This window comes from Lissotriton helveticus, chromosome 10 (genome assembly GCF_964261635.1).
Source record: "Lissotriton helveticus chromosome 10, aLisHel1.1, whole genome shotgun sequence".
Classification (NCBI taxonomy): domain Eukaryota; kingdom Metazoa; phylum Chordata; class Amphibia; order Caudata; family Salamandridae; genus Lissotriton; species Lissotriton helveticus.
This window is the reverse complement of record NC_136071.1, coordinates 1,105,012,727-1,105,040,102: the sequence shown is the minus strand read 5'-3', so window position 1 is coordinate 1,105,040,102 and position 27,376 is coordinate 1,105,012,727. Positions and strand designations below refer to the sequence as shown.

General features: G+C 46.7%; 1 protein-coding gene across 1 annotated transcript in view; it reads right to left on the bottom strand.

Annotated features, from left to right (window-relative positions):
- Positions 1 to 27,376, bottom strand: part of TMEM108 (transmembrane protein 108) — a 748,210-nt gene that overhangs the window by 31,603 nt on the left and 689,231 nt on the right. The window contains exon 3 of the mRNA XM_078664438.1: positions 25,570 to 26,661. Coding sequence (XP_078520564.1) covers positions 25,570 to 26,661 — 1,092 coding nt within the window. The remainder of the gene's footprint in view (positions 1 to 25,569; positions 26,662 to 27,376) is intronic.

The window sequence follows — 27,376 nt, the reverse complement described above, 5'->3', positions numbered from 1 at the left end:
ATAGGAGAATGACTAGCCCTTTGACAGAACCAGTGTCAGTGAAAATAGGGAATTACACAAATGAACATCAGTTTGTGGTATGTGATTCTAGTCCTGTATGTCTGTTAGGAAGGGACCTATTGTGTAAACTGAACTGCACCATATACTGCACACCTCAGGGTGTGGAGGTACAGACTGCAGACGATGATGCTACCTTTAAGATTGCCAATTCGAGAACATGTGTAGAATTGTATCCTACTCTGACTGTGGAAGACCTTCCTGGGGACTTAAAAGATGCTGTGTCATCTGAGGTATGGGATTTTACTGGAGAAGAGATAGGACTGATCAAAGGGGTGGAACCAGTGAAGATCATGGTGAAGCCAAATATCAAATATTCAAGAACGCCGCAATACAAATTGTCCCAGGAGACGATTGCAGGAATAAAACCTGTGATTGATTCAATGATTCAACAGGGAATACTGAAGGAAATCGTGGGTAGTCCATGTAACTCCCCGATTATGGGTTTGCAGAAACCTAGTGGGAAGTTCAGAATAGTTCAGGATCTTCGAAAGATTAACAACATAGTTGTTTCAAGTTGTCCAGTGGTACCGAATCCATCAGTGATACTGTTTCAGATACCATTCCAAGCTGAGTGGTTCACAGTGATAGATATTTGTCAGGCCTTCTTTTCAATCCCATTAGACGAAGAAAGCCAGTACCTTTTCGCCTTTAAAATGGAAGACCGCGTCTTAACATGGTGTAGGATCCCACAAGGGTTCACTGATAGCCCTTCAATCTTCAACCAGCTGTTGAAGAAGAACCTTGAAAGTCTAGTACTGCCACAGAACTCAGTTCTGGTCCAGTACATAGACGACCTACTTGTTGCGTCAGGAACAGAGGAAGCTTGTAAGGAAGACACCATTGCTTTGCTGAATCACTTAGCTGAAAATGGACACAAGGTATCCCCGAACAAATTGCAGTACTGTCTGACAGAAGTACAGTACTTGGGTCACCGGATAGAGAAGGGGAAGCGCAAGGTGTCTCCAGACAGGATAGAGGCCATCATGAAAATGAATGCGCCTACGACACAGAGAGAAGTTAGGATGTTCTTAGGAATGGTTGGTTATTGCCGACAGTGGATAGCTAACTTTTCACTGAAAGCAAAACCTTTACAGAAACTGACGCACAAGGAGGTGAGTGATCCGGTACCATGGGACAACGATTGTTTAATGGCGTTCCTACAGCTGAGAGAGGATTTGTGTCGTGCTCCGGCTTTGGGGATGCCAGACTATGAGAAAGCATTCTCAGTGTACTGTTGTGAAAGAGAGGGATGTGCGTTATCAGTGTTGGTGCAGGTACATGGGAATGCCCGTAGACCAGTTGCATACTTTTCGGCTACATTAGATCCGGTAGCCGCAGCGTTGCCCGGATGTCTCAAATCCGTTGCTGCAACAGGTGTCAGCATTGAGAGGTGTGAGAACATTGTGATGGGACACCAATTAGTGGTGTATGTACCGCATTCTGTAGAACTGTTAATGACTAGGACCAAGACGCAGCACTTGACCAATAGTAGGCTCACGCGCTATGAGCAAGTTATTCTTGCTGCAGAGAACGTGACCCTTAAGAGGTGCTCGGTCTTGAGTCCTGCTACATTGATGCCACTTCCTAATGATATAGAATGTGAAGATCACGATTGCCTTGATGTGACTGAACTATGCACGAAGCCCAGACCAGATATTGTGGATGAGCCATTGACCGACCCAGATGAAATTTACTTTGTTGATGGCTCATGTTTAAGAAACGATACTGGTCGGTTGAGAGCAGCTTATGCTGTTTGCACCATTACTGGAGTTGTGGAAGCCGCTTGCCTGGAAGGAGTACACTCCGCTCAGGTAGCAGAAATCATTGCATTGACACGTGCCTGTATAGCAGGTAGCAAAAAGAGAGTCACCATTTATACCGATAGCCAATATGGTTTCGGTGTAGTTCATGATTTCGGGCAATTGTGGTCTCAGAGGGGTTACATGACCTCCTCTGGTTCACCAATCAGAAACGGGGAATTTGTACGACTGCTGTTAGAAGCATTGCAGGGTCCAGCTGAAATCGCAGTGGTCAAGTGTATAGCCCACACTAAAAATACAGATTTTGTGTCACAAGGAAATAGATATGCAGATGAAGTTGCTCGCTACTGTGCGGAGCAAGGGTATACTTTCACGGAGGTGGAAGTAGGTGGGGCTCAGGAAAAGACAGAATTAAACATGATGTTAGAGACCGTAGATACATGGGAAGATCTGAAACAAATGCAAGAGAATGCACCTGAGTCAGAGAAAAGGTCCTGGGAAACAGCAGGTTGTGTGAGAAGTGAAATGGACTTTTGGGTTTCAGCAGATGGAAGAGCAGTGTTACCTGAGGAATTGGTGAGCCCAATGGCACGACAGATACATGGTCCAACACACTTAGGAAGGGATGCCATGCTGAGGGTATTTAGGCAGACTTGGTATTGTCCTAAGTTTAGGATTGCAGCAGAAGCGGTCTGTAGGAGATGTGTTACATGTCAGCAATTGAACGTAGGGAAAAGAACACCAGTTACCATGAGTCACATTGGGAGGTCTGGGGGGCCTTTCAACAGAATGCAATTAGATTTCATTGAAATGCCAAGAGTCAACCGCCTCAGGTATGTGTTGGTGGTTGTATGCATATTTTCCAGATGGGTCGAAGCATACCCTACACGTAGGTGCGATACACTCACCGTAGCAAAACTGTTACTTAGAGAGTTGATCCCGCGCTACGGGGTGCCAGGTTCTCTGGAATCTGATCGAGGAACACATTTTAACAGTGAAATTGTGAAGATGCTCTGCTCTGAATTGAACATTGATCAGAAGTTACATTGTAGCTATCGACCAGAGGCTTCAGGTATCGTGGAGCAGATAAACGGGACATTACAGTGCCGAATTGCCAAAGTGTGTTCTTCAACTTCCTTAAGTTGGCATGATGCTCTACCTTTAGTGCTAATGAGCATGCGCAGTACACCCGACAGGAGGACAGGTCTCTCTCCTCACGAGGTGTTGATGGGGAGGGCCATGAGACTTCCTACTGTCCCAACCACCGCTTTGCTGAACATTACAGATGACCTGATCCTGGATTACTGCAAAGGACTGTCTGACGCCATTCATTCTGTGTCCTTCCAGGTGCAGGCTGCTGAGGTCCCATCTTCTAGAGATTTGTGCCACGACTTGTGCCCAGGAGATTGGGTCGTGGTGAAGAAGCACGTCCGGAAAAACTGCCTAGACGTGCGTTGGAGAGGACCTTTCCAGGTTATTCTAGCTACGAATACTGCCGTGAAGTGCGGAGGACTGCCAAATTGGGTCCACGCTTCCCACACCCGAAGAGTTCCAGCACCCCTGGAAGAAACAGCTCCTCTCGCAGATGAGGATCCAGCTGAAAACGGTGAACCATTAGAGGGGATCAGTCAAGCTGTGGGGGTGTCTGAAGAAGTTGGGAGCGTTACAAATCCAGAAGAAGAAGGACAGGACGGCAGTGAAACTGAAGTTGCTACAGAAGGAGAAAGTTGCTGTGAATGTTATTCGGAAACAGATCAAGTCCAGAGTGATCAGGAACCGAGTGGGAGGGCAAGCAATAGGAGAACAAGACGTGGGGCAGCTACTTGGCCCGAAAGAAGAAGGAGGCCAAGCTTGAAGCTAGCTCGAGAAGAAACTCTTGCTCCTATATCCGAAGACTCGGATCTGGAAGAAGGTGTACAGGACCAAGATCAGGAGGGTCCAAGGAGATCAAGGAGAGTGCGAGTGCCTAGCAGAAGATACTCTACTCCTGAGTGGACCTACCTCGCTGCAGATGTCTGAGGGACGCAGAACTGGGAGGGTGAGGGAAGTGACCCTGACCAGAACTGACCCAATCATCACAGTGGAAGTAAAGTTCCTGGTACCAGGAGTGGAGGTCGAAAGACTGCTGACACTCAACATCGTCTATCCTCCTCTCTTGAGCGGAATAAGAAAATTGATCTTAGAGACCGTTGAATTTCCGTGTTGCTGTTCAAGGTGTCCAATACTTGAGGGAATCCTTCTTCGTTTGGAAATATTCGAGCGAGTGGTGGAAGTTCTTGGAACACGCATAGTTTCGGATTACTAAAGATTTTTGCAAAGAACTTTGTAAATACAGATCGAAAGATAACCTAGCGCCGAGTGGAAGAAGAAAGAAACTAGGGACTTCCATTTTAGTGGATGGAGAAGGGCTAGGGCTGTCTATTGCTACAGAACTCAATGACTGTTCTTGCGGAGGGAACTATCAGCTCCAGGTGTGGTTCAAAGAGAGACATCGTGCAAAGAAAAGAGACATTGGAGTCCAGTAAGAGACTTTGGCTGAGAACGTAAACCAGAGCTACACTGTTTTGAGATCATGGAGACTGGCAACCCGAACCGCAGGACAAAATGCATAGTAGGCACACTTTTAGTGGGATTGATTTTCCTTATAGTTTTAGTAGTTACTATATCATATGTAGTGGGACATGAAAACGAAGCAAAGGCTAGACCAGAAGCAAAAAGAGTATCGACACAAAGGCCTACTACTGTTGCTGGTGAAAAAGGGGAAAACATTGAGAAAGAGAAAGCTATGTTAAATGCTGAGATTAAGAGATTGCATGAAGATGAATCCCAGGGGAACTTTAAATCAAATGCTTACGCCAAATTACTTTATGAATATATTGATGTCATGGAGGCGAAGAATTGCTACGTCTGTATGCAATTACCAGCTTCTGTAGATGAGGGCATCAGAAACCACCATCTTCCATTGACCTATGGAATTTCATGTAGTTTGTTGTTGAGTATATTTTATGAACGTGAGGGGTTCGAGTATTACTTCTCGAACTTTGACTCAGTATTGCCAGAGGTGCCAAATTATAAACATCTCAATAAGTGGGATTATTACAAGAGTGAAGACAGGTTACAGAAATTTTTCCTTCCATGGAAAACATTAGATACTTCACATGCCCGAAGAAATAATTTGACTTGTAAAGTGTCAGAAATTGAGAAAAAGTTTATAGGGCAGGTGGATGATCGATACAGAAGACAAAAGATCCTAAAAGCTTCAGGACAATGGAAAACAGATTGGACCCAGGAAGAAAGGGAACACCAAAGAAAGGGTAGCAATGGTCCAATAGCTTTAGACAAAGAGAAGAAAGGGAAACTATGTTTACATAGGGGTCAAACCTATTACGAGAATGTGTTTGTGGGAGAAGTCAGTTGTGAGCATGCTTTTCAATTAGAGTATTATTCCAAAGACTTCTTGAAGGAGATGCAGGTAATCCCAAACGTATATTTTGTCTGTGGAAGAAATGCATATGTGAAGCTACCAGATAATTGGTACGGATCATGCTATCTAGCAATTGTCTTCCCCAAAATATACCATGCTGAGGAATTAGAAGCTAAAAAGAGAGGAACCCAAACTGGAGGGAGAAGAGATCTAGGCGCTGAAGAGGTAGTTGGGGATGTATTTGGTGCTGCATTTCCTCTTTTGGGAATAATCCTGAATGACATCAAAGTTAGAAGATTGGCAACAGTCGTAGATTAGATCCTTAATGCTGGTGGAGGGGGAGATGCAATCGATAAGGGCAATGGTTCTTCAGAACCGACTTGCTCTAGACGTTCTGTTAGCCAAAGAGGGCGGAGTCTGTAAGGCTTTGAAGGTCCAGGAATGTTGCACTTACATTCCAGACAATTCAAAACCTCTAGAAAAGTACATACGAAACATTACTGCAATTCACCACGAAATTGAGGATTTGACAAAGATAAATGTGTGGGAAAAAGTAGGTCAAGGAATGGGTAAAGTTGGAGGTTGGTTTGCCAACCTAGGAAAGGGTATCATTTGGTACATATTGAAACCCATCATCATAATTGTGATTTGCGTAATCACTTTGTGGGGCTTGGTACGGCTGTACAAATGGTATAGAGCAAACAGATTGCAGAGATCCATGAGAGAACAGGAGAGAAGACTGACTGCGATGCAGGATACTCAATACAAGAGTCTGAGGGCTCTAGAAATGATGAAGCGAGGGAATATTGCAACGACTTCAGTTTGACAGATCCTACATTTTTAGAGATGGTGTTTTGATGGTGATGACACCTGAAAGTCATCAAAGGGGGGACTGAGAGAGCGCAAACCAAGAAAAAATGTAGAAGTGCACCATATTTACAAGCACGTTACATTAGTCTAGCAAATAATATATAAGAGTGTTACCTATATAGAGTGGAAATATATAAGAGTGTTTAATTAGGCTAAGGATGCATATATTTGTGTGAAAAGCTAATATAGAATCTTGTAGTGATGTTAGAATGACGTTGAAAGTCTCACGTTATGCAGCAGCGTGTAAAAGAAATGTAATTCTGCAAACCATGGAAATGTGTAGGCCACATGGCAATTCACAAGAAATGAATAAGTGCTGCTACATTGTCATGAGATGTGGACTTTGATATTGTTATAACCCAATGTATTATTAAGCATAGAACTGAAATATATGTTTCTATAGATGTGTTGCATTATGGTAAAGTGTGTTAGTTAGAATACTGTTTAAGTGAAGAAATTAAATGTTTTCAGAGAAGCAGAAACCCGTTCTATGTAATTCAAGTAGGCCTGAACAGATAAAGTCATTTCTTTTGATCTAAATGTGCTCGTTAGGGGAAAGTCGTGCTAGGCACTAACTGTGAATCCTTTTACATGTTTTACGACTAAAGATACGGTGGAGGTCGGAATTTGAGGCCCACAGTACATGTGTCCGTTGCAGGTGCGAGGAGCCCTAATCAGTACCATGATGAACGGTCTTTTGTTCAAGAGAGCCAGGCACAGGCCTGTAGGAGTCTTCAGGAATTTTAGGGGGTACCGTCTCGCCGGAGAGAAGCCTGGGAAGCAAGGTCAACGCTAACGAGGGTCCAGAGGAGTATCAGTATGGAATTTGCCGCCAGAATCGATACCACGTGAGGGGCGTCTCAAGGGGCGTTCCTATTGGAAATGTGATTTTGTATTAGGTAAAGGACCCCGGGGAGGATTTAGTTCAGAGGGTCTGAGAAGCCTAAGAGAGTGGATGGGTAGGCAGATAGAGGAACTGCAAGAAATCAACTTGACTCAGAGACTAAGGGAAGTGTGTGATCTTCTTTGGAAGTCACCACTGCTGACACCTTTTTAGGTTAAGATCTGTTAAGTAGGGATGTCACTTAGTCTAGTGTAGGGACAGTCTAACCTGAACTTTTTCCTTTCTGTAAATGACTCTCAAGTTGCAGATCATAGCTATTCTTGCAACTCTGCTGACTTTTGAATTGGCTTTAATAATATTCTTTGGTAGACTAAGAGCATTTAGAGAATATTTGTTTATATTAGTACCTGTGTATCTTTTGAATCTTATGCTGAGAATTTTGTATCTCCAGCTGTTTTTGGCTTTACAATAAACTTTTAAAACTTATTCATGGTAAGTGGTTCTTTAGAGTGGTTTAAGTTCTTAATTGATTAACCTAGTAGTGGATTGCCTTTTACTCAATGACAGGTACCAACGATTCATTCGACTTGATTTGGGATCTGGATTTATAACTATAGACCAGAAATCCCGCGTTAGCAGGGGTGCTAGAAAAAGCTAACATTTACGATCTGATGGCATGTGGATAGTGGTACACTTTAGATTTATGTCAGCGAGTTCAACACACTGTCGGATTCCCGTAGGTGGCGCTGCAACCCTGATGAGCTCAACCTATTTTAAAGGGATACCAGCTGGATCGGAGCAGAGAAATGAAACCAAGAGTTCCCACCTCCTCCACAGAGCAGCTCCTCCAGGCACGATAAGAAAGAGGCGCTTGTCTCGAGAGTGTGGGGGGTGGGGGGAGGTGACTAGTGTGCATGGCCCGGGCGTTTCAGGCAGAGCTCTGTAAGTGAGTAGCAGGCAGCACCCTGCAGGCAGGATGCATCAGAGCTCAGCATACCACACAGGCATGAAGCAGACGCCAGAAGAACACAGGCATCTGCGGGTATTAGAGCTCATTGCATAGGGCACAGGCAGGAAGCAGCCGTCAGAGAACAGGCAGGAAGGAAGCAGCAGGCATCAAAGCTCATGCTTATGGGAGGGCACAGGCAGTAAGCAGCAGTCACCGACAGGCAGTAAGCAGCAGGTATCACAGTTCAGGCATAGAGTACAGGTAGGAAGCAGCAAGCAGACTTAAGGTAGAACTGGAGCACCAGTGCCCATGCTCTTCAGCTGCTGCACGCGTTTTCCCCTCAGCCTTCAGAGTCCACTTGAAAACCATGCTGAGTTAGCCATGGGGTGCGGAGCTCAGGGTCTACCGTCTACGTGAAGAGCCTGGGCACGAGGGACTTTGGGTATTGGCATTGTATGTACACATTCAGCCCCACTCTTTAGAGCCTACTGAATTAAATTCAGAAGTGAATGTCAGCTGCAACACGAGTCTGCCACAGGCAATCATTTTTGGGAATCACCACTTATTTTTCCTCAACAAACACCACCCTCCCAACCCCCGTGGCACGCGACACTCATCCCCAACTTTTACGCCCTCCCACTTTCAAATGTCACCAGCCCCACTGGAAATCTAATATTAATCAGGTGCTTATAAGAAATGTAAATAGCAGTTTCTGAGTCTAGTTTGGTAGTTAGCAGAGGCAGCATCTCTGATGTTACAACTGACATATTCAGGCTTGCGGTGTGTGTGCAGTTCAAGTGACAAATGACAGCTCTGGACAGATCTCTTAATACTGCTCTCTGTTGTGAAAATTATTGGCACCACCCTCTTAGATGAAGGGCGGAAGTTAAAGATATAGGGGTGCAGAGATCTGACAGAAAGGAGGTACTTCCAATCCTCACTCTGCAGGGGACTAGTTTCTTGCTGATCTAACTCTGCCAGAGAAGATTGGCATGGACTGTCACTAGCTTAACCCGGTAAGAGAAGGGAAGGGCAAGGTAAACTGGAGTACGAAGCACAGGGGTAGTGGAAGTGACAACATGTTCATTGGCTTCAAATGACATCACAGGAGGTAACCTCATATGCACCTTACTTTTCAAAGGGACAATGTTTATTCAAAGACAACATTTAAGGTAATTCAGTGTAGGTAGGTGGAGTAATAAGTGGTGATGCTAGTTAGGCTTCACAATACAACCCTCTCACAATACCACAAAGATGTTCCCTTGATTCACAACAGTAAATCCTTAGCTCAGTCCTGGTAGAATGGCAAAGAGCAATCAGGCTTTACTAGAGGAACATGTGTTCAGCATATCAGAGTACCAACATGGATGATAAGTAATTGACACAACTCGAAAGAAATCTGACACTAATTTATAAACATAAAGCAGATTTTTATATAAATTTAGACACCAAAATGAAGTCAATCAGATAAGTATAGCCTGAGTAATGGATTTTTAGAAGGAAACATAAATCATTGCAAAACAGTACTGCAAAACTTCATCCTTGCGGTCAATGGGAAAAAGCACTAGTGACAATCAGTCACTTTCAGGTCGAGTTGCGTGGTACCTAAGGAGGGTATAGGTGATGCGGGTCCCAGGACCAAGCCACGACAGTTAGTCTGATTTTACCTGCCTCGTGAAACCTAGGTGCAGAGTTGTGCTGGCTGTCCTTGGTTCTGAAGCAGGAGCCACTGGGGAGCTGTTTTACCACTTATATGGTGCTGGTGGGAACCAGGTGCAAAATGTCGACAACAAAGCCACTTCTGATATCGGATAAAGGTTTTGCGGCATTCCCTCGAGGTGCAGCGTTGAGTAAAGGTGGAGGTTGCCGGACTGGCGACTAACAAGCTGTGGCAGCGGTAAGGTCAGCAGAAAGTTATTTCGATATCTGGAGGTCCGGGGTAAAATGGTAGCCACCTAAAACTTGCTGGAGGTCAGGACTATGTTCCCCACAATGCACTGGACCATTTACTTTTGGGCGATCCCTCAGAAGGCAAGAAAGCAAACAATTCTTTGGTTCCAGAGCGTTGTTTTTACCTGCAATGTGCAGGAGAATCGTGTCACTAGTCCAGGGGAGTCTGGAGTTGCCTTTGGGCCTCAAAGGGTACCTCTGTGTGGGGGAACCGAACTTTAGTACAGGACAAGTCACGGTCATGAAGTTCCAGGAAGTATGCCACAGGTGCAGAGTATATCACCTTTGGGTTGTGCAGCACCAGTTGTCGCACACTCAGATGTTTTCTTGTGTCCTTTGTTGCAACTAGGATCAGAACTGAGGTTCTGGTGTCAGAGGCAGCCCTTAAATCCTAGATTTAGGGGCATTAGGGGTGTGGGTGCAAGTAGCCAATGGGCTACTAGCCCCAGCCACTAATCCGTCCGTGAGTTGATCACATCCAGGGGTGTGTGTCACCTTTTCTACCCAGAACCCTCTATTCTACCACTTTTAAAAATAGCAAAAGTATTCCTCAGCTGTACAGACCAGGTAGCCCACCCTAGAGCTGCGGCTAGCCTTCTGGGGGTGTACACCTCCTGAACACCTAATTATCCCAGGTGCAAATGTGCCCAGGGAAAGGGGGAAGGCTGTTTCCAATCTTTTGGGAGCAAGCCCGGGTGCATATCACAGGCGGTGAAGGCTTTGAAGCTCACTACCTTGATGTACCACTTCACTAGCCATTCCAGCAGAGAGGGTGGTGTGACCACCTTCTCGTCAAGGCCTCTTTTTCTGACTCCTGGGAGAGTTCACACCTCCTGGCAGAGGTTAGATTTCTCTCCTGGCGGCAGAAGCTGTGGGCTTGCAGCCAGAGTACAGAAAAGACCGGTGCAACCAGATGGGAAAACTTTAAGGTAGCCACCTGGTGCATGCCACATCGTTCTCAACACGAGATTCATGTTAGTGGTGACGAGGCACGTTGTTTGATACCAAACATGACATATTTCAGCAGTACCATAATGAAACTGGCGACCTCGAGTTTGCCCCGGTGCTAGCCCATGTAATCCTATGGACTGCATATCACTTATACTAGCCTCTATTGGTAAAGCTTGCACTTACATATCCAGACCTCTAATATAATGCACCCTGCCTCCTGGGCTCAGGAGGCCTTCCTTAGGGGTGACTGGCATATATTGAAAATAGTGCATTGACTTTGCCACTCATGGTTAGGGCAAAGTCATGTTCGTGCAGTACGCACTGCTCCTGCAGTCTGCAATGGTAGATCTGCTCTCAGTAGTTTTCTTGGGTCACTCAAGGGGGCATAAACAGTGCTTCAGGCCCTGGTGACCCCTTTAATCCCCAAGACCTGTGCATCACTGATACCATATACAAGGGACTTATGAGGGAGTTAAAGTCCTTACCAATTGGGGTTACCAATTCACACATGCCAGTTTTAGATAGAAAGAGCACTGGCACTGGGGCCGGGGCAGAAGGGTCTAGTGCACTTTTAGTCATAACCATCAGCATTGGAACACAAAGTGGGGGGTGACCATACACAAAAGGGCACTTTCGTACATTTAAGTTTTACATTTTGCAACAAACTTGCCCATTGTGAAGGCGGGTAAAGTTGAATAACTTCAATTGAAGCAAAGTTTTCCCCTCCTAGCCTATCCCAGGCTACGAATTCCTGCCTCAGGATGTCCTGTCGGAAAAGGCCAAATGAAGGCCTTTTAAGGGCTCACCAAGTATTGCTACAGCCTCGTAGGGAATTATGCGAACATAGGTGATTCACTCACTGTCCTAACTTCCTAGATATAATAAAATGGTTCAGCTGGAACTATTTGGAAGAAGCGTGAGATTTTGTGGCAGAAAGAAGTTTGATACCGTGGCTGGAATATGCAAATCACCATCAAGTAGCAGGTAAAATGGTTATAAACTCAGTCCTTCTCATGCTGAGATTCACAAATATCTGTGTAATTTAAGCCATTATGATCCTGTATGTGAAACTGTAGGGTATGTATTATTACAATATATGGGAACATGGACCTATTGGTTGGGCCTGGGGTTCAATTTAGACTTTTCAATAAATCTGGTTTCTGTTCCTATCAGCTGGAAAGAAAGATGACACCTGAAAATGAACAGATAAAATGAAAACGTATTTGCAATGAATGCAATCGCATGTATAGTAGTTGATTGCTAACATCCTTGAAACCTTTAAGGAGTCAATCAATCAATCAATCATGTCATTTATAGAGCGCACTACTCACCCGTAGGGTCTCAAGGCGCTGGGTGGGGGGGGGTGCCGTTACTGCTCGAACAGCCAGGTCTTGAGCTTCTTCCTGAAGGAGAGGTGGTCTTGGGTCAGGCGCAGGTCGGTCGGGAGTGAGTTCCAGGTCTTGGCGGCCAGGTAGGAGAAGGACCTTCCTCCTGTTGTTGCTCTTCGGATGCGGGGGACGGCGGCGAGGGCGTGGTTGGTTGATCTGAGGAGGCGCTTGGGAGTGTAGAAGTTGATCCGGTTGTTGAGGTAGCTCGGGCCTTGGTCGTGTAGGGCTTTGTGCGCGTGGGTGAGGAGACGGAAGGTGATTCTCTTGTTGATCGGGAGCCAGTGCAGATCTCTCAGGTGTCCGGAGATGTGGCTGCGTCGGAGGATGTCGAGGATGAGTCTGGCCGAGGCGTTCTGGATCCGCTGGAGTCTCTTCTGGAGCTTGGCGGTGGTTCCGGCGTAGAGGGCGTTGCCGTAGTCCAGTCGGCTGGTGACGAGGGCCTGGGTGACCGTCTGCCTCGTCTCGGTGGGGATCCACCGGAAGATCTTACGTAGCATGCGCAGGATGTTGAAGCAAGACGAGGAGACGGCGTTTACTTGTCTGGTCATGGAGAGGGAGGAGTCCAGGATGAAGCCCAGGTTGCGTGCCTGGTCCGTTGGTTTGGGTGCGGTGCCCAGGGCGGGGGGCCACCAGGAGTCGTCCCAGGCGGAGGGCGAGGAGCCCAGGATGAGGACCTCCGTCTTGTCCGAGTTCAGTTTCAGGCGGCTGGTCGTCATCCATTCGGCTACATCTCTCATCCCTTCGTGCAGGTTGGCTCTGGCGGCGGCGGGGTCGTTGGTCAGGGAGAGGATCAGCTGGGTGTCGTCGGCGTAGGAGATTATGTTGAGGTTGTGTTGGCGTACGATGGCCGCGAGGGGGCTCATGTAGACGTTGAAGAGGGTGGGGCTCAGTGAGGATCCTTGAGGGACGCCGCAGATGACTTTGGTGGCCTCTGACTTGTACGGTGGTAGGCGGACTCTATGTGTTCTTCCGTCGAGGAAGGAGGTGATCCATTCCAGTGCCTTGTCCTGGATTCCGATGTTGCCGAGGCGCTGTACTAGGGTGCGGTGGCAGACAGTGTCGAAAGCCGCGGAGAGGTCCAGGAGGATGAGGGCCGCTGTTTCTCCGTTGTCCATCAGAGTTCGAAGGTCATCGGTGGCAGCGATGAGGGCGGTCTCGGTGCTGTGGTTCGCTCGGAAGCCCGACTGTGAGGGGTCGAGGGATCCATTCGTTTCGAGGAAGGCGGCCAGCTGTTTGTTGACGGTCTTCTCGATGACTTTGGCCGGGAACGGGAGGAGCGAGATGGGACGGTAGTTCTTGAGGTCGGTGGGGTCTGCTGTGGGTTTCTTGAGGAGAGCGCTGAGTTCGGCGTGCTTCCAGCTCTCAGGGAAGGTGGCGGTGTCGAAGGAGGTGTTGATGATGTCCCGCAGGTGGGGTGCGATGACAGCGTCGGCCTTGTTGAAGACGTGGTGAGGGCAGGGGTCAGTCGGAGATCCGGAATGGATGGAGTTCATTGTGCGGATGGTGTCTTCGGTGCTGATGGGAGTCCAGGTGCGGAGGGTGGTGGTGGGTGGCGTTGTTGCGGTTGTGGCTTGCGTTGGTTGGTTGCTGAAGCTGTTGTGTATGTCCGTGATCTTGTTGTGGAAGTAGGACGCGAGGGAGTTGCAGAGGTCTTGCGACGGGTTGATGTCATTGTTTCCGGCGTTGGGGTTGGAGAGCTCTTTCACGATGTTGAAGAGTTCCTTGCAGTTGTGTGCGTTGTTGTCCAGTCGGTCCTTGAATGTATTTTTCTTGGTGGCGCGGATCAGTTGGTGGTGTTTCCGGGTGGCGAGCTTGAGGGTGGTCATGTTGTCCGTAGTTGGTTCCCTTCTCCAGACTTTCACGAGGGCTCGACAGTTCTTCTTGGAGCTCTTGAGTTCGTCGGTGAACCATGGTGTTTTTCTGCTGCAGGGTCTGCTGGGTGGGGTTCTCAGAGGGGCGAGTTCGTCCGCGCAGTTGTTGATCCACTTCGTGAGGTTGTCGGCGGCCTGGCTGGGGTTCGCTGAGCTGGCGGGAGGGTGCTGGCTCAGGGAAGCGGTGAGCTGGTCGGCTGTGATCTTGTTCCAGCTTCTTCGGGCAACCTGTTGCTGGTGGTGGTGGATCGTCGTTCTTCTGAAGGTGAAGTGGACGCAGCTGTGGTCCGTCCAGTGGAGTCCTGTTGCGTGGCTGAAGGTGACGTCTTTGCTAGATGAGAAGACGGCGTCGAGTGTGTGTCCGGCGAGGTGGGTGGGGGTGGACACCAGCTGCTTGAGTCCGAGGTTGGCGAGGTTGTCGAGCAGGCTGATGGTGTTGCGGTCGCTGTTGTTCTCCAGGTGGAAGTTGAGGTCCCCCAGGAGGATGTAGTCGGCGGAGGGAAGGGCATGCGGGCTGACGAAGTCGGCGATGTCCTCGCTGAATCGTGTGCGTGGCCCCGGGGGTCGGTAGATCAGGGTGCCTCTGAGGGTGGTGTTCGGGTTGGTGTGGATCTGGAAGTGCAGGTGTTCAGCGGTGGTTAGGGTGTCGTCGGTGTTGGTCGTGATGCGGATGGTGTCTCTGTGGATGATGGCGATGCCTCCTCCCGTCTGGTTGGCGGTGCGGTCTCTCCGGATGATCTTGTAGCCCTCTGGGATGGCGATGGCGATGTCGGGGGCTGAGGAGGGGTTCATCCAGGTCTCGGTGAGGAAGGCAACGTCAGGGGCGGTGGTGTCGAGGAGGTTCCAGAGTTCGACGGCGTGTCTGTGGACGGAGCGGGTGTTGAGCAGGATGCACTTGAGGTGGTTGCTGCTGGTGTTCGGCTTGGCGGGTGCAGGGAAGGTCCGGATGCAGGTGAACTTACAGGCGTGGCAGCTGAAGGGTCCGTGGGTGTGCTTCGGGGCGGCCCGATGACATCCTGGGATGCGGCCGGTGTTGAGTGCGAAGAGATCGGCGGCGGTGTAGGTTCGTCGGGTCGGCTTCCGTCGGTGGGGGCCAGGGGTCCTGGCGCTGGTCGCGATCCGGTCGCGGACGGGCGCAGACGGGCTTACCTTTGGCGCGCCTTCGGCGCACAATCGGCGCGCCCGCTGCGCGTCAACGCTGCGCGTTCGCACGGTCGCCATTTAAGGCGAAGTGCGCGGGTGGGCGGAGCAGCTGGGAGGCGGGAGCGGGGAGGGAACAGAAGGAAAAGAGGGGCGGGGTCGGCGGTGGTGGCGGGAAGCGGGGGGCGGCGAGGAAGGCGGGAAACACGAAGGCGAGCGGGCAGCGACTACGGGGGAAAACAAGCACAAATGACAATCAATAACACGCTAACACGGACAGAGCTACGTACTACAAGCACAAATGAAGGTCAAAATAACACTTAGCACTGGCAAAAACAGCGAGGGGAAAAAACAGGCACAAAGGATTGTAAAAACAGGACAGAGCAGAGCAACGACAGCAGGGTCAGCCGGCAGCGCGGCTGGCAGCGAGGCAGAGGGCACAGCAGGGGGGCACACGCAGCAGCTGGTGGCCGTGCGGCGCGGGGGTGTCCCACAAGTAATTATCTAGACCTTTCTAGGAGAGTACTTTTGACTGTAGCTAAAAGTGGTGTGTACTGCTGGAAACACCTGCAGCCAGTACACGCACCTTCATCGCCAAAGAGCCCCAACCTTAACTTGTATGTCAGCGGGGGTGCATTCAGTAGTGGCTAGTGTCAGGGCAGAGTGGCGGGGCAGGCGGGGGTGAGGATATAAAAAATAAAAAAAAGAACTTACCTGCTGCCCATCGCATTGCAGCTCTTCTGCCCTCTCTGGCTCGACTGTAGCACAGACTCCCCTTTGACCAATCCAGATGCTGCATGCAGCATGAGAGAAGCGTCAAGATTGGCCTGAGCACCCTGACTTTGCACTTCCAGACAGTCTGGGAGCCTGTGCCTGCTGTCTCCAATCCGGCAACGCAGCTCAGGTTGCAGACATCTCAGTGCGTATGTCGGTTTGGCCATCCTAAGACGGCCAGCCAAACTCACATGCGCACTGGCAGCAGTGCCCACCACTCCCACTTCGTGACTGCCTCCGTGATGGACCCATCCCCAAGACTCGGCCCTTAGAACTTGAAAAAGAAATCAACAATAAACCTGCTTTATTATCTTTTTATTTTTCAAGTTTTGAGGCTGTTTGTGGGTGTGGAGGGCGACGCTCCTCCGCCATAGTGGAAGAGCCGCTACTGGGTGCCTTATTTTGTATTTGAATTCCATGATCTACTGCTCAGTGGTGTAACACAAATTGATAGCCCCCCCCCCTGTCCCCCCTGCAGCATGTGACATGTACCCCTGAGTTTCCCATATCTCACAAATATTCTTTGGGTTTGGACTGGATAGGGTTCTTCTTTGTGAACAACCTGAGTGTGCGGTGGCCACTGTGCACTGTAGGGGCATAAGTTACACCCTTGTCCCTACTATATTTAATTCTTTATAAAGGTGCATTGACACCGGCAAAGAAAAATTGCTGCAGTCAGCCAACTGCCACCGTTGAGAGCGGAAATCTGACATATTAATCAGGTACTAATAAGAAATGTAAATAGCAGTTAGTGAGTCTAGATTGGTAGTTAGCAGAAGCAGCTTCGATTGCTTTTTCTGTGCTGTTGGCACTGAATTATTCAGGGACAAATGACAGCTCTGGGCAGACCTCTTAACACTGCTCTCTATTGTGAATATTATTGGCACCACTCTCTCAGATGAAGGGCGTAAGTTAAAGATATTGGGATGCAGAGGTCCGACAGAATGGAGGCACTTCCAATCTTTAGCCCTGCAGGGGGGAATCCTAGTTTCCTGCTGATCTAACTCGTCAGAGAAGACTGGCATGGACTGTGACTGGCTGAACCAGGGCACACAAGGTAAATAAAAGGTAGGACATGGTAAACTGAACAACAAATCTCAGGAGTAGCGGATCTGACATCACATTTATTGGCTTCCACTGGCATCACAGGAAGTAACCGCATATACAATCGCAATGCAGTCTATACTGGCAGCAAGCCAAGCAGCTACTTTGGGGCAATCAATATATATATATATATATATTAAAAAAATAGCATGGAACCCTGGGTTGATCTCAAGTTTTAGATGGAGAGCAGCTGCTTTAATAAACCACTCTGCAAACCACTGACACTCCAAACTTGTTCACCTCAAATGTTGTTTTTCTAGCAGAGTAGTTAATCTCAAACTTAAAACCTCTGATAAAAAAATTAACATTTGAGGTAAGCAGATCTTGAGTGTCAGTAGTGTTCCATACTAAGGAGCTGCTAAGGCTCCTTGCTCTTTTTCTGCATAATTTATGCTCCACTGAAAAGGCATCTACATATCTATCTGTCAGTCTTTCTGTCTGTGTGTCTGTCTGTCTATCCTAGACGGATATATTCACTAAATGAAACAATGGTTACATGGATGTTATAGTTAGGTTCACAATATCCACTCACAAAACCACAGAAATTCAGCAGAATAGTTATCTCAAGAAACTATAACTCCTGCCCTAACGGGTCGTACATCTGGCCCTTAGTTTGTCTGGGACTGCGCCAAAAATGAACTTCCTATTGTTCTTAGACAGGCCCCCAGTCTGATGTCTTTTAGAAAGGCATTAAAAACCTGGCTTTTTACTAGTGAATTTTGATGTTCTTTATTTGCAGTTATGTTTCCTTTCCATTAAAGGACTTCTTCGCCAAAGCGCCGGGACACTCCTACGGGAGTAGCCGTTGCGCTATAGAAGAACCCAATTAACATAACATAACATAACAAAAATCATGGATGGATGCGTGGGAAGACCCATGCTCAACCAACGGAAAGCATTTCCAATGCAGTGTAATGCAAGGCAGTGACTTGCCCTGCCTTATGTTACTCCAGATGTACTATTGCACACAGTCACACAAGGTGGCGCTCCGTAGCATAGTAAACCTGATTTAAGGGTCGGCGTTTCTTTGCTTTATGCTACAGCAAATCAAGCCCTCAATAAATCTGGGTCCAAGTTCCTACCATGAGTACAGCATCACTGGGGTAAAAATATATTCATAGATCTGTGCATTCCTTGGGAACAAAACAGGTGTCAGAATTGCCACTCTATGCTGGTCAGCCGAAAAGTCCCCTTTAGCTGCTGTTTATGGACTTGGGAAATGACAAAAGCACACTTCTCACATCATATTATTTACACCTATGAACTATCATCCAATGAAATCATTTACATCCGGAGATATGGGGCCCCCAAAACTACCATTGTTAGGGGCCTGAATAGGCAGAACTGCTTCTTGGTGCTATCCCTGACCAGCCATGGAGAGTGGAGGTAAAACTTCAGAAGAAGATCCCACTTTTGGGTGGGTCCCTGCTGTTGGTTTATTTTCATGGGGAAGGAGCATCTTGTGTGGCTCGTGGGCATGTTGTCTAGTCCAACTTTCCTACTTACCAGATTAAAACACACAAGGCTATACCTAGTAATCATTGCTCCCAAAGATGTACATTTTGGATCATTAACAATAAAGGAGGGGGTTTAATGGACTTTACTGAAGACAAATACAGAAACATAGACGCAAAGGGATTGGCTTGCAATAATAAAGAGCACCCAATTCCGACAGGTAGCAGTTGCCCCTAGTAGTACAATGGTTGGAGATGGAACATAAATGTAACCCAGTCGTACGCTAGGTGAGAAGTGCATTTGATTAGATTTAGGAACTATTCAATTGGGATGTTTGTTACTTGATATTTTTGCATGGTCTTTAGTTTTCTGGTATAAATATTTATATGGAACCCAGAATATTGTAAAGAGGGCGGCGGCATTTGCCCGCTCCCCGCCCCCTCTCTATATTACGGCAATTGCGGGGCAGAATCTCGCCAGCATCCCACCCCCGCTCTTCAAGCGGCAACCGAAGGGCGGCAAACACAAGGACCTCTACGTGTGGCCTTAGGGCTAGATGCACCACCTGAATTCAGGCATTCTAGCTCACAGACATTGTTGCTGTGAGAAAGGTGAGGATAAGAATACATTTGCGAATGCAGTTATGAATACTCTCACTGTATTGCTTCTTTGTCTTTGACCCAATCCCTTAAACTGTCCTTGCGTTTACTTTACATCAGCAAATCAGCTGTCTTCAGAAGCCTCCTGTTCAGCATCCTGCTTTAGATTTCCCACCATCCATCCCTGCTTCCCCTACCCATAGTCTCCTTTTACAGTGGGTCAACTGACGCGGACTAGGGACAGACATCTCTTTCTGTATTCTGTATTTTCATATGCTATTGTACGTTACAGACCTGGACATGTTACATTCCCTCCATACGCTCTGGTCTCAATATGCTTCAGCTCTCAGCGCCTTGACACCCTCGGGTATTAGTGCGCTTTATAAATATTATCCTATCCTTATCCTAAGTTAGAAGGTACTTCGACTATTTGTCTCCGGCCAAAGGCTAGGCTTCTATTTGAACAGCTTATGTACATGAAAGTGATACATTTAGGTTAAATTGCCTGGAGGTATGAAATCCATTATGTAGAATAAATAGATTTGGGTATTTTGTAACAATTTTAATGGCACTCCTTTACTGAACGGTTCATTTCTGAATGCGGCTTTGGCCATAACATTGAGGTAGTGAGAGCTGAAATGTAGTTGCCTCTTCCGTCTCTTTGTTGTTTTTTAATTTGGAGACATTGTGTATAGAAATATATAATCCATGTCTGAAAACAAAAGGCATAATTCATTTACTGTTCATCAGATATATTTAAATTCTGCGTGGGTGAGATCTGTTCAAATGTAAATAAAAATGCAGCTAAACGAAAGAGCAAAATGAGTTTTCAATTCATTGGAGGAGGTATTATTTTTTTTTCATTGTCATCATGCATCATCATTGTCACACACATACATTTGCAACAACATGCAAGAAGTAGAACCCCCTTTTATAGTGGCGCTAGGCTGCAATCTGTTGTTAATGGTCTATGAGGAGGACCTGGGCAAAGTAGATACTGGATGCAGTCCACTTATAGTTCATTATTTTGCTTTGCCAATGTGTGTATACAGGGCACACTGATACTCCTGCACAAAGATTGAAGTGACCTTCCTGTGATTGGCCTGTTTACTCCTCTCAATTAAATATCTATGCTAAAATTGTGCATTTTCTCATCCCTTAGGGAATTGTTGGATAGCCTTACATTGCAGGCAGAATTGTTTTTGTGCCAGACGGGGCACCTTCCTACACAAAAACAACCCTACAAGGTGATTTCCTCTTTCAATGAGTGCTGCAGAGTGCAGGTCACATGGGAAGAGGAAAAATGAAGAGGAGGTGTAAATATTTGACGCTTCCTCGGGTTTACATCACTTTGTAAATCTGGGGCAGCGTCAAATTCCATGGTTGTTGTGTGGGATAACTCACCACAACGGCCATGGAACGCCTCCCGGGCGCAAATTGTTGCGTCGCCTTACTCATGATTTATGAGATCACTCAGAGCCACGCAGGCTGACTTGCGTGGCTTCATAAATCTTTATGACAGTCCACTGCGTCATGCATGTGCCACTTTACGTGGTACAAAAGTGACGCAGGGCTCTCATAAATAAGCCCCTGAGTCCTTAACCCCTTCGCTGCGGCGTCTATTCCGCCGCAGCGCTAAGGGGGAGGCGGGGCCGCGCGGCGGTCCCGTGCTCATGACGGAACCGCTCCGTCACGGCTCGCGGGTGAGCTGTGCTTATGACGGAACGGTTCCGTCACGGCCCCGCCCGCCTAATAGAACCTTCAGCGCAGGCGCGGCGAGCGGGCAGTGACGGAACCGTTCCGTCACCAGCACAGCCCACCCGAGGCTCGTGACGGAACGGTTCCGTCACGAGCATGGGAGGGGTTAAACCTGTTTGTCCTCCTCCAGCTGCTCATGGTCTGATTCATTCTCAAACCTCCCTTCCACCAACTGTTTCTCACACACCTGTGCCTCCTGGGATGTCAGGTGCACCTCGTGAAAGGCCCCCCTGGCCAAATTAGACTTTGATGTAACATCCTGTCTTCCTCCTCTTCATCAACATGCCTAAATGTTGAATGCATTTTCACTCCTATTTTCTCTACCCATAACTCTCTTCATCCAACCAAGTTATGCAAACCCACTGACAAGACCATTGAATCATTGTTTACTAATCTGTGTGCTGATGATTTCTCTTCTTACTTTATTTCGAAGATCAGACATATTTGTTTTTTTTTCCTCTTAATGCCACTGTTGTCACTCCAGCAAAGATTTCTTCTCACTGGCAGTGTGCTTTTCTGAGCTTTTTCTATAGTTTTTGGTGCCTGATATCTCGAGGGTTAATCCAACTGCTTCATTCTTTTGCTCAGGGTTTGCAAGGGACATTTACAATCCTAATGCTCATGATGTAACTGTTCTGTGTACGCATGAAAAGCCTGTACTACTGATATTATACCAGTTTTGTGTGTGAAGCTTATACTGCCTCTGCCAATGCTATACCTGTTCTGTGTGTAGGAGGGAAGCTTGCCCTCCTGATCCCAATGTAGAGACTGTTGTGGTGTGTATATGCAATAGTGATCACATCTGTTGCTTGTATTGTGTATGTTTTCTGTGTCTGAGGTGAGAATGATGTGCCTGTTTAAGAGCTGTTGCTGCTTATGTTACAGTTATTCATTAGTTTGTTTGGCAAGCTTGCTCTGCTGTTCTATGTGTGTGAGGGGATTGCTCTCTTGATTCCCTGCCAGCCTAGCAAAACAGCTGGTAGCCAGTCCAGCGCTGGTGCTGATGCCTTTATGATACCTGTCTGATGTGTACAAGGAATATTTTCACTCTTATGCCCCGATGATGCCTGTTCTATGTGTGAGCAAAGTATCTACAGTGGTAGCCTGCCTTTACCTGCTCTACGTGCAAGGTTGGCACACATATGGGGACTATTGTGTGGTGTAGAAGTGAGGGAAGCATGCACTGCTGGTGTTGGTGCCTTTGCTGTTCGCGTTTGTATAAGGAAAGGCTGTAGCACACCCCCTTTGCATAGTGGCTCTCATTCTCCTCACACCCTGCACTCCTCCCTATTTGCACCTTGCCCTCCCTAACCTCTTACATCCTATTCTCCCCACTTCCTTTGCCCTCAGCACTCCCACTCCTCTTGCACCCTGTATTCACACCTATGTTGCACCATCCACTCCAATCACCATGCACCGTGTACTGGCCCTTGCACGTGTGTGTATAAATACACACACACACACTCACTCTCTCTCAGCTTCCTCTAGAAACTACCTTTCTCAAGTGTATAGCTGTTAACAAAAAAATAATCCTTCAGATGGTGTGGTAAGTTCTAACCAGATTAGTGTATGAATTTATTTAGCATTTGAGATATATCCATACTAATATTATAAAGAGAGAGCCCAAACTTTTGAGGCGGGTAATCTCAGTAACCACAGCACCAATCACAACACCCAATACAGCGTTGGAAAGGGCAGTTGCAGCAGAAGGACATAGGCTATGCAGACGCCCACCATATTTATTTATTTATTTATTTATTTATTGCAGAGTTTTATATAGCGCGAACTTGACCCGAACTGAATCAGGTATCAGAGCGCTTTACATAGCACCAGTTACGTTACATGAGGGCACACATTAATTTTTGTTAGGCACGGGGAGATTAAGTGATGTGCCCAGAATCACAGGATGTTTGGTGTCGTTACCGAGGTCGAGTGCCTTAGCCGTTAGGCCAACTCCTCTATACATTTAAAAGGTAAAAGAACCGTGCCAGCAAAGTAGTCCCTTGTGGGCGTGTCTGCGTTGTGCTGTGGGCGTGACTAACGCTGGGGGCGTGTGGTACGGCCATCACATTGTGGGATGTGGGCGTGTGCTGGGGCGTGACAAACTCTGGGGACGTGACAAACGCTGGGGGCGTGTGTCCGCCCTTCATGCCATGTGAGTCGTACATACAAGCGCCAATTACGTTGCTGCGCAGCATCAAGGGGCATGCTGGGGGCGTGACACGCTGGGGGTGTGAGAAACGCTGGGGGCTTGTGTCCGGCCTTCATGCCATGTGAACGCAATTGCGCCCCCATCAAGGGCACGCTGGGGGCGTGAGAAACGCTGGGGGCGTGTGCTACGTTCCGCCCTTCATGCCATGTGGGTCGTACATTAATCAGAAGATTGTCTGCTGTGGCCGTATGCTGGGGGCGTGAGAAACTCGTTCACCTGGAGGCCTGGTAAGTAACGTTACTGCAGCCTCTCCTGCGTGCTGTTACTGAACTCTCTCATTAAACAAAATTACACAAGCCTGTTACCATCAACCAGGGCTCTAGCCGGGCTCAGGCGGCGGATCAGTACACTAATTACACGCGCCTGATAACATCAATCAGGTCTGCAGCTGGGCCTCAAGCGGGGGAACACGCGCCTGCTAACATCAAACAGGCCTGCATCTGGGCCTCAAGTGGGGGAACACGTAAATGAGCGTGTCTGCGGGGACAATTACTGCAGCCTCTCCTACTCACTGTCACTCAACTCTCTCATTAAACGGATTTACCCGCGGCTGATAACTCTCTCATTCAACGACATTACACGCGCCTGCTAACATCAACCAGGGCTGTAGCCGGGCTCAGGCGGCGGATCACTACACCAATTACACACGCCTGCTAACATCAACCAGGGCTGCAGCTGGGCCTTCTCCGTCCCTATTCTAATGAAATAAAAAAATGTTGTCTACTGCAAGATTTTAAAATAAATTGCCCTTGCCAAATACACACATTCTATTTCATACCCAGACAACGTTGGGACGGGCTGCTAGTATGAGTATAAAAAAGCACTTCAATTAAAGGGAGGCGTTTTAACTTTTGCCTGCAAGATCTACGTGGACCACTGTAGCCGAAAGGAGTTCTTGCAAATCTAGGAAAAGTGTATTGCATTGGCCCATTTCTAAATTGGTTTGCATTTTATTGGTTGTGCTCTCTAAATTCACATGTACAGTTTCCCTGCGCAGGTTTATTAGGTAAATGAATCAGATCGCTTACCTTGTCAAGTATTTTATGGATAGTCTGATTTGCTTCTTTGACCTAGTGCTAGGATTGTGCTGGAACAGTGAGTAGATTCACACACTTAAACTGAATTAGATTGTTGACACTTGTGCACATAACCTTGAACTATTCATGACGTGAACTGCTAAACATTTGATATTGCTCAGGATCTGACTAGAATTTGTCAATACTTTCATTGTCTTTAATAAGACCTGCTTGATGTTGTTCAAATGTCTGTTTTTGCAAAGCATTTACATAAGACACTTACTTGTATAACTAATTCAAATTTCCCTTATGAGTGCTTTGAAGGTATCCCATATAAACATTATGTGTGCACTGCTAATGTTAATATGAATATAGGATCTAATATGCACTCTAGCAGATGTCAGAAGATTTGATCCTTTAATAAATCTAATAAAATGTCAATCAATTCAAAATTATAGTTTAGAAAAAATAATTTTTACCTTGAAGACCGCTCTGGTATGGGCTGAATTTTCCCCTGTTCATTCATTCATTCATTACATCATATGTCTCAAAGTTTAAATGTGAACCTGTTAAAATTTGGTAGACCGTGGAGTCTTAGCTCTCCGACACTAGGCGGGTTGTTGTAGCACCGCCCTTCACTGGGTCTAAGATGATTTTGAAGTTATCATTTATAACTAAAAGGCCCATTAGCACAATAAGGTTAAAGGCCCCATAAAGGATAAATGTTGTTATTTGACACATATAATGAACAAATAGTCAGGCACAGAATTAAAATCTAAGTAAAACATAATTAATTTGCCTTGTGGACCTCTTTAAGGCAAGACCATCATTAAAAATCAGAATCCACTCTCTCTCTAGTAGATATTTGACCTACACCCCATTGTCTACATTCATCACACCTTAGAAAAGTGTACTGTCTTTGCAAGCTTAATGAGCTTCTTGCTAAGTTTCTGGAGCTGGATATGCCCGAAAATGAACTCACATTTGTTTTTGTTCCTGGCGCGTCACAGGCTCATTTACTTTTGCAGGCTTTACTGATTTTTATACACAGTTTATGTTCGTTCCTCCATTTTTATGAGTGTTTTCAACCCTGTCACACCCAGTTGCCTTCTTATCTTCCCAGACATGCAAAGACTTTCTTCGGTCGTCTTGAAGTTACCTTTAGGGCCGGAATCTTTGTGGTCATACATTCTTTGTGTTACATGTGCTTAATATTGGAGGAAGGTAGAAGGCAACCTTGACAGACAGAAGTATTGTCAATTGCCTCCTTGCCTTATAGATTGTCAATGACTTTCCCAGGTTGATCACTCAGTATTTGCATCATATCATTGAAGAATTAAAAAACAAGTGTTTCATGCATTTTTAAAGAAATTCTGTCAGTCAGACAGTAGTTAAAGCAGTGGCAATAAAGATGCAAGAACTTTAAATGAGAAAAATTACTTACAACAGGATGATATTGGCACGCTGATGGCTAAAATGATCCAAGCGATATCCACTTTGCTGAGGCAAATGGTGGCTCTGTGCTGGGGTGTGTCTCCTTCGGTGACGTGCGAGATGTTCCCTGGCATGCCCGGCTTCCAGGTGCCAGCGGGCACAAGCCTATTTAGAAAATTCCCAGTTGCAGTGGATCCAATAGTCGAGACAGAACTGGGCACCCTGAACGTAGGCTCAACAGGGACCACTCGGTCTATTAAGGTGGTAGGGCTGGTAGAGTAAGTGGACATGAGGGTCCTTGTGGTAGCCTCCACTGCAGGCAGACCACTGTTTGCATCCATGGGACTGGGAGCAGAGGAGGGCGTGGCTATTCCTGGATTTTCCAACAAGGATATGTTTCTTCTTGGGTTTGAAGTTAGTAAAGAGTCATTTTTGCTCAGGCTGTTCCACAAAGTGGTTGGAAAAGGCACAGTTTCTTTTGTGGCATTGGTCACTGAAGCGGTAAAGGCTGTTGTGCGTTCCCGTCTTTGCTCCGTTACCTGCTGCCCCTTGGCTGGCTTTACTCTTTTAAGGCCTTGTAAGATCTCAGTGGGTAGGTAAGAGTCTGGGTTCATTGGCGATGGCAGCAAAGTCCTGTTTCGATGAATTAAAGTCGTCGTACGGGATGGGAACAGTGGTTTTTTGAAAGTGGCCTTTGGTGGAAATCTAGATGGAGGCATAGCTGTTGTTCGATAAGGCCTTGTGTAATTTAAAATCTGGACTTGGGGGTTCCGAACAGTTCCCTCCTTGTGGCGACTAGTTCCTGGAAGGCGAGTGCTCTTATTGAACAAATCTGGCATCTCCTTAGCCCCACTGTAACCATCCTCATTCGGTCTCTGGGACTCAACCCAAGAAGGAGCTTCTTCTTGGGTGCTGGTGGACCTCATCATGGCTTGCGTGGTAGATAAGGCGGTCTCTGTGAAGGAGTGTCCCGTGTACCTGGGTACCACTAAGGATGCATTTTGAACCATGTCGTCGAGAATGCCCCGAGTTGGTGCACTTGGTGATGTCTCCTCAACAGCAAACACAAGTCTCTCAGTAAATGCCAATATCAGCAGAACACCTAAAAGAAGGAAGCAAACCATAGTGTTAAAAGTGGTAGAAATTCTCTCTCACATTTACTCTTATTTTACAGTCTAACTACCCATATGTTTACACACCCTGGTGGGAGCCAGATCACCATTCATTGGATATAATCATAACCACTGCTTTTAAAGGACAGTCCCACTTTTTTTTTTATTTCTAAGCACTTAAATAATACGTGTTATTCTACCTAACAAAAGGGCTCTAATGTGATCGACTGCAGAAGGATGAAAGGCTGAGTTATCCAGGAACGGGTGGTTTCTCAGTAGACATAGTTTGCATCCGTTTTCTCTTGCAAACATCCCACTACCGAAGACCAGTGCTTATGAGTAGATAGGTATAACATTTTATTGTATTAATCACAGTGATTACAATAAAACAAAAGTGGTTGTTCCACACTCGTAAACATGAAATTTTAAAACAAGATTAAAAACACGGCATGAATTAAACATACTTAGATATGATTACTTAACATTTTATACGTTAAATCAAAATAATCCATTTATTTAATAACGCAATCAAGATTTTTAAAATTCAAACAGTATTTTAACCTCTTCAGAGATAAATCTTATAGTAGCGTCCTTACAAAGGGTCTGGAAATAACATCTGTGTAGGGGCAGAAGTTTTGGGAAAATATAAATAATATGTGATAATTAAGTCCATCTCCAAATCTAGCTGAGAGTAGGATAAGCCAA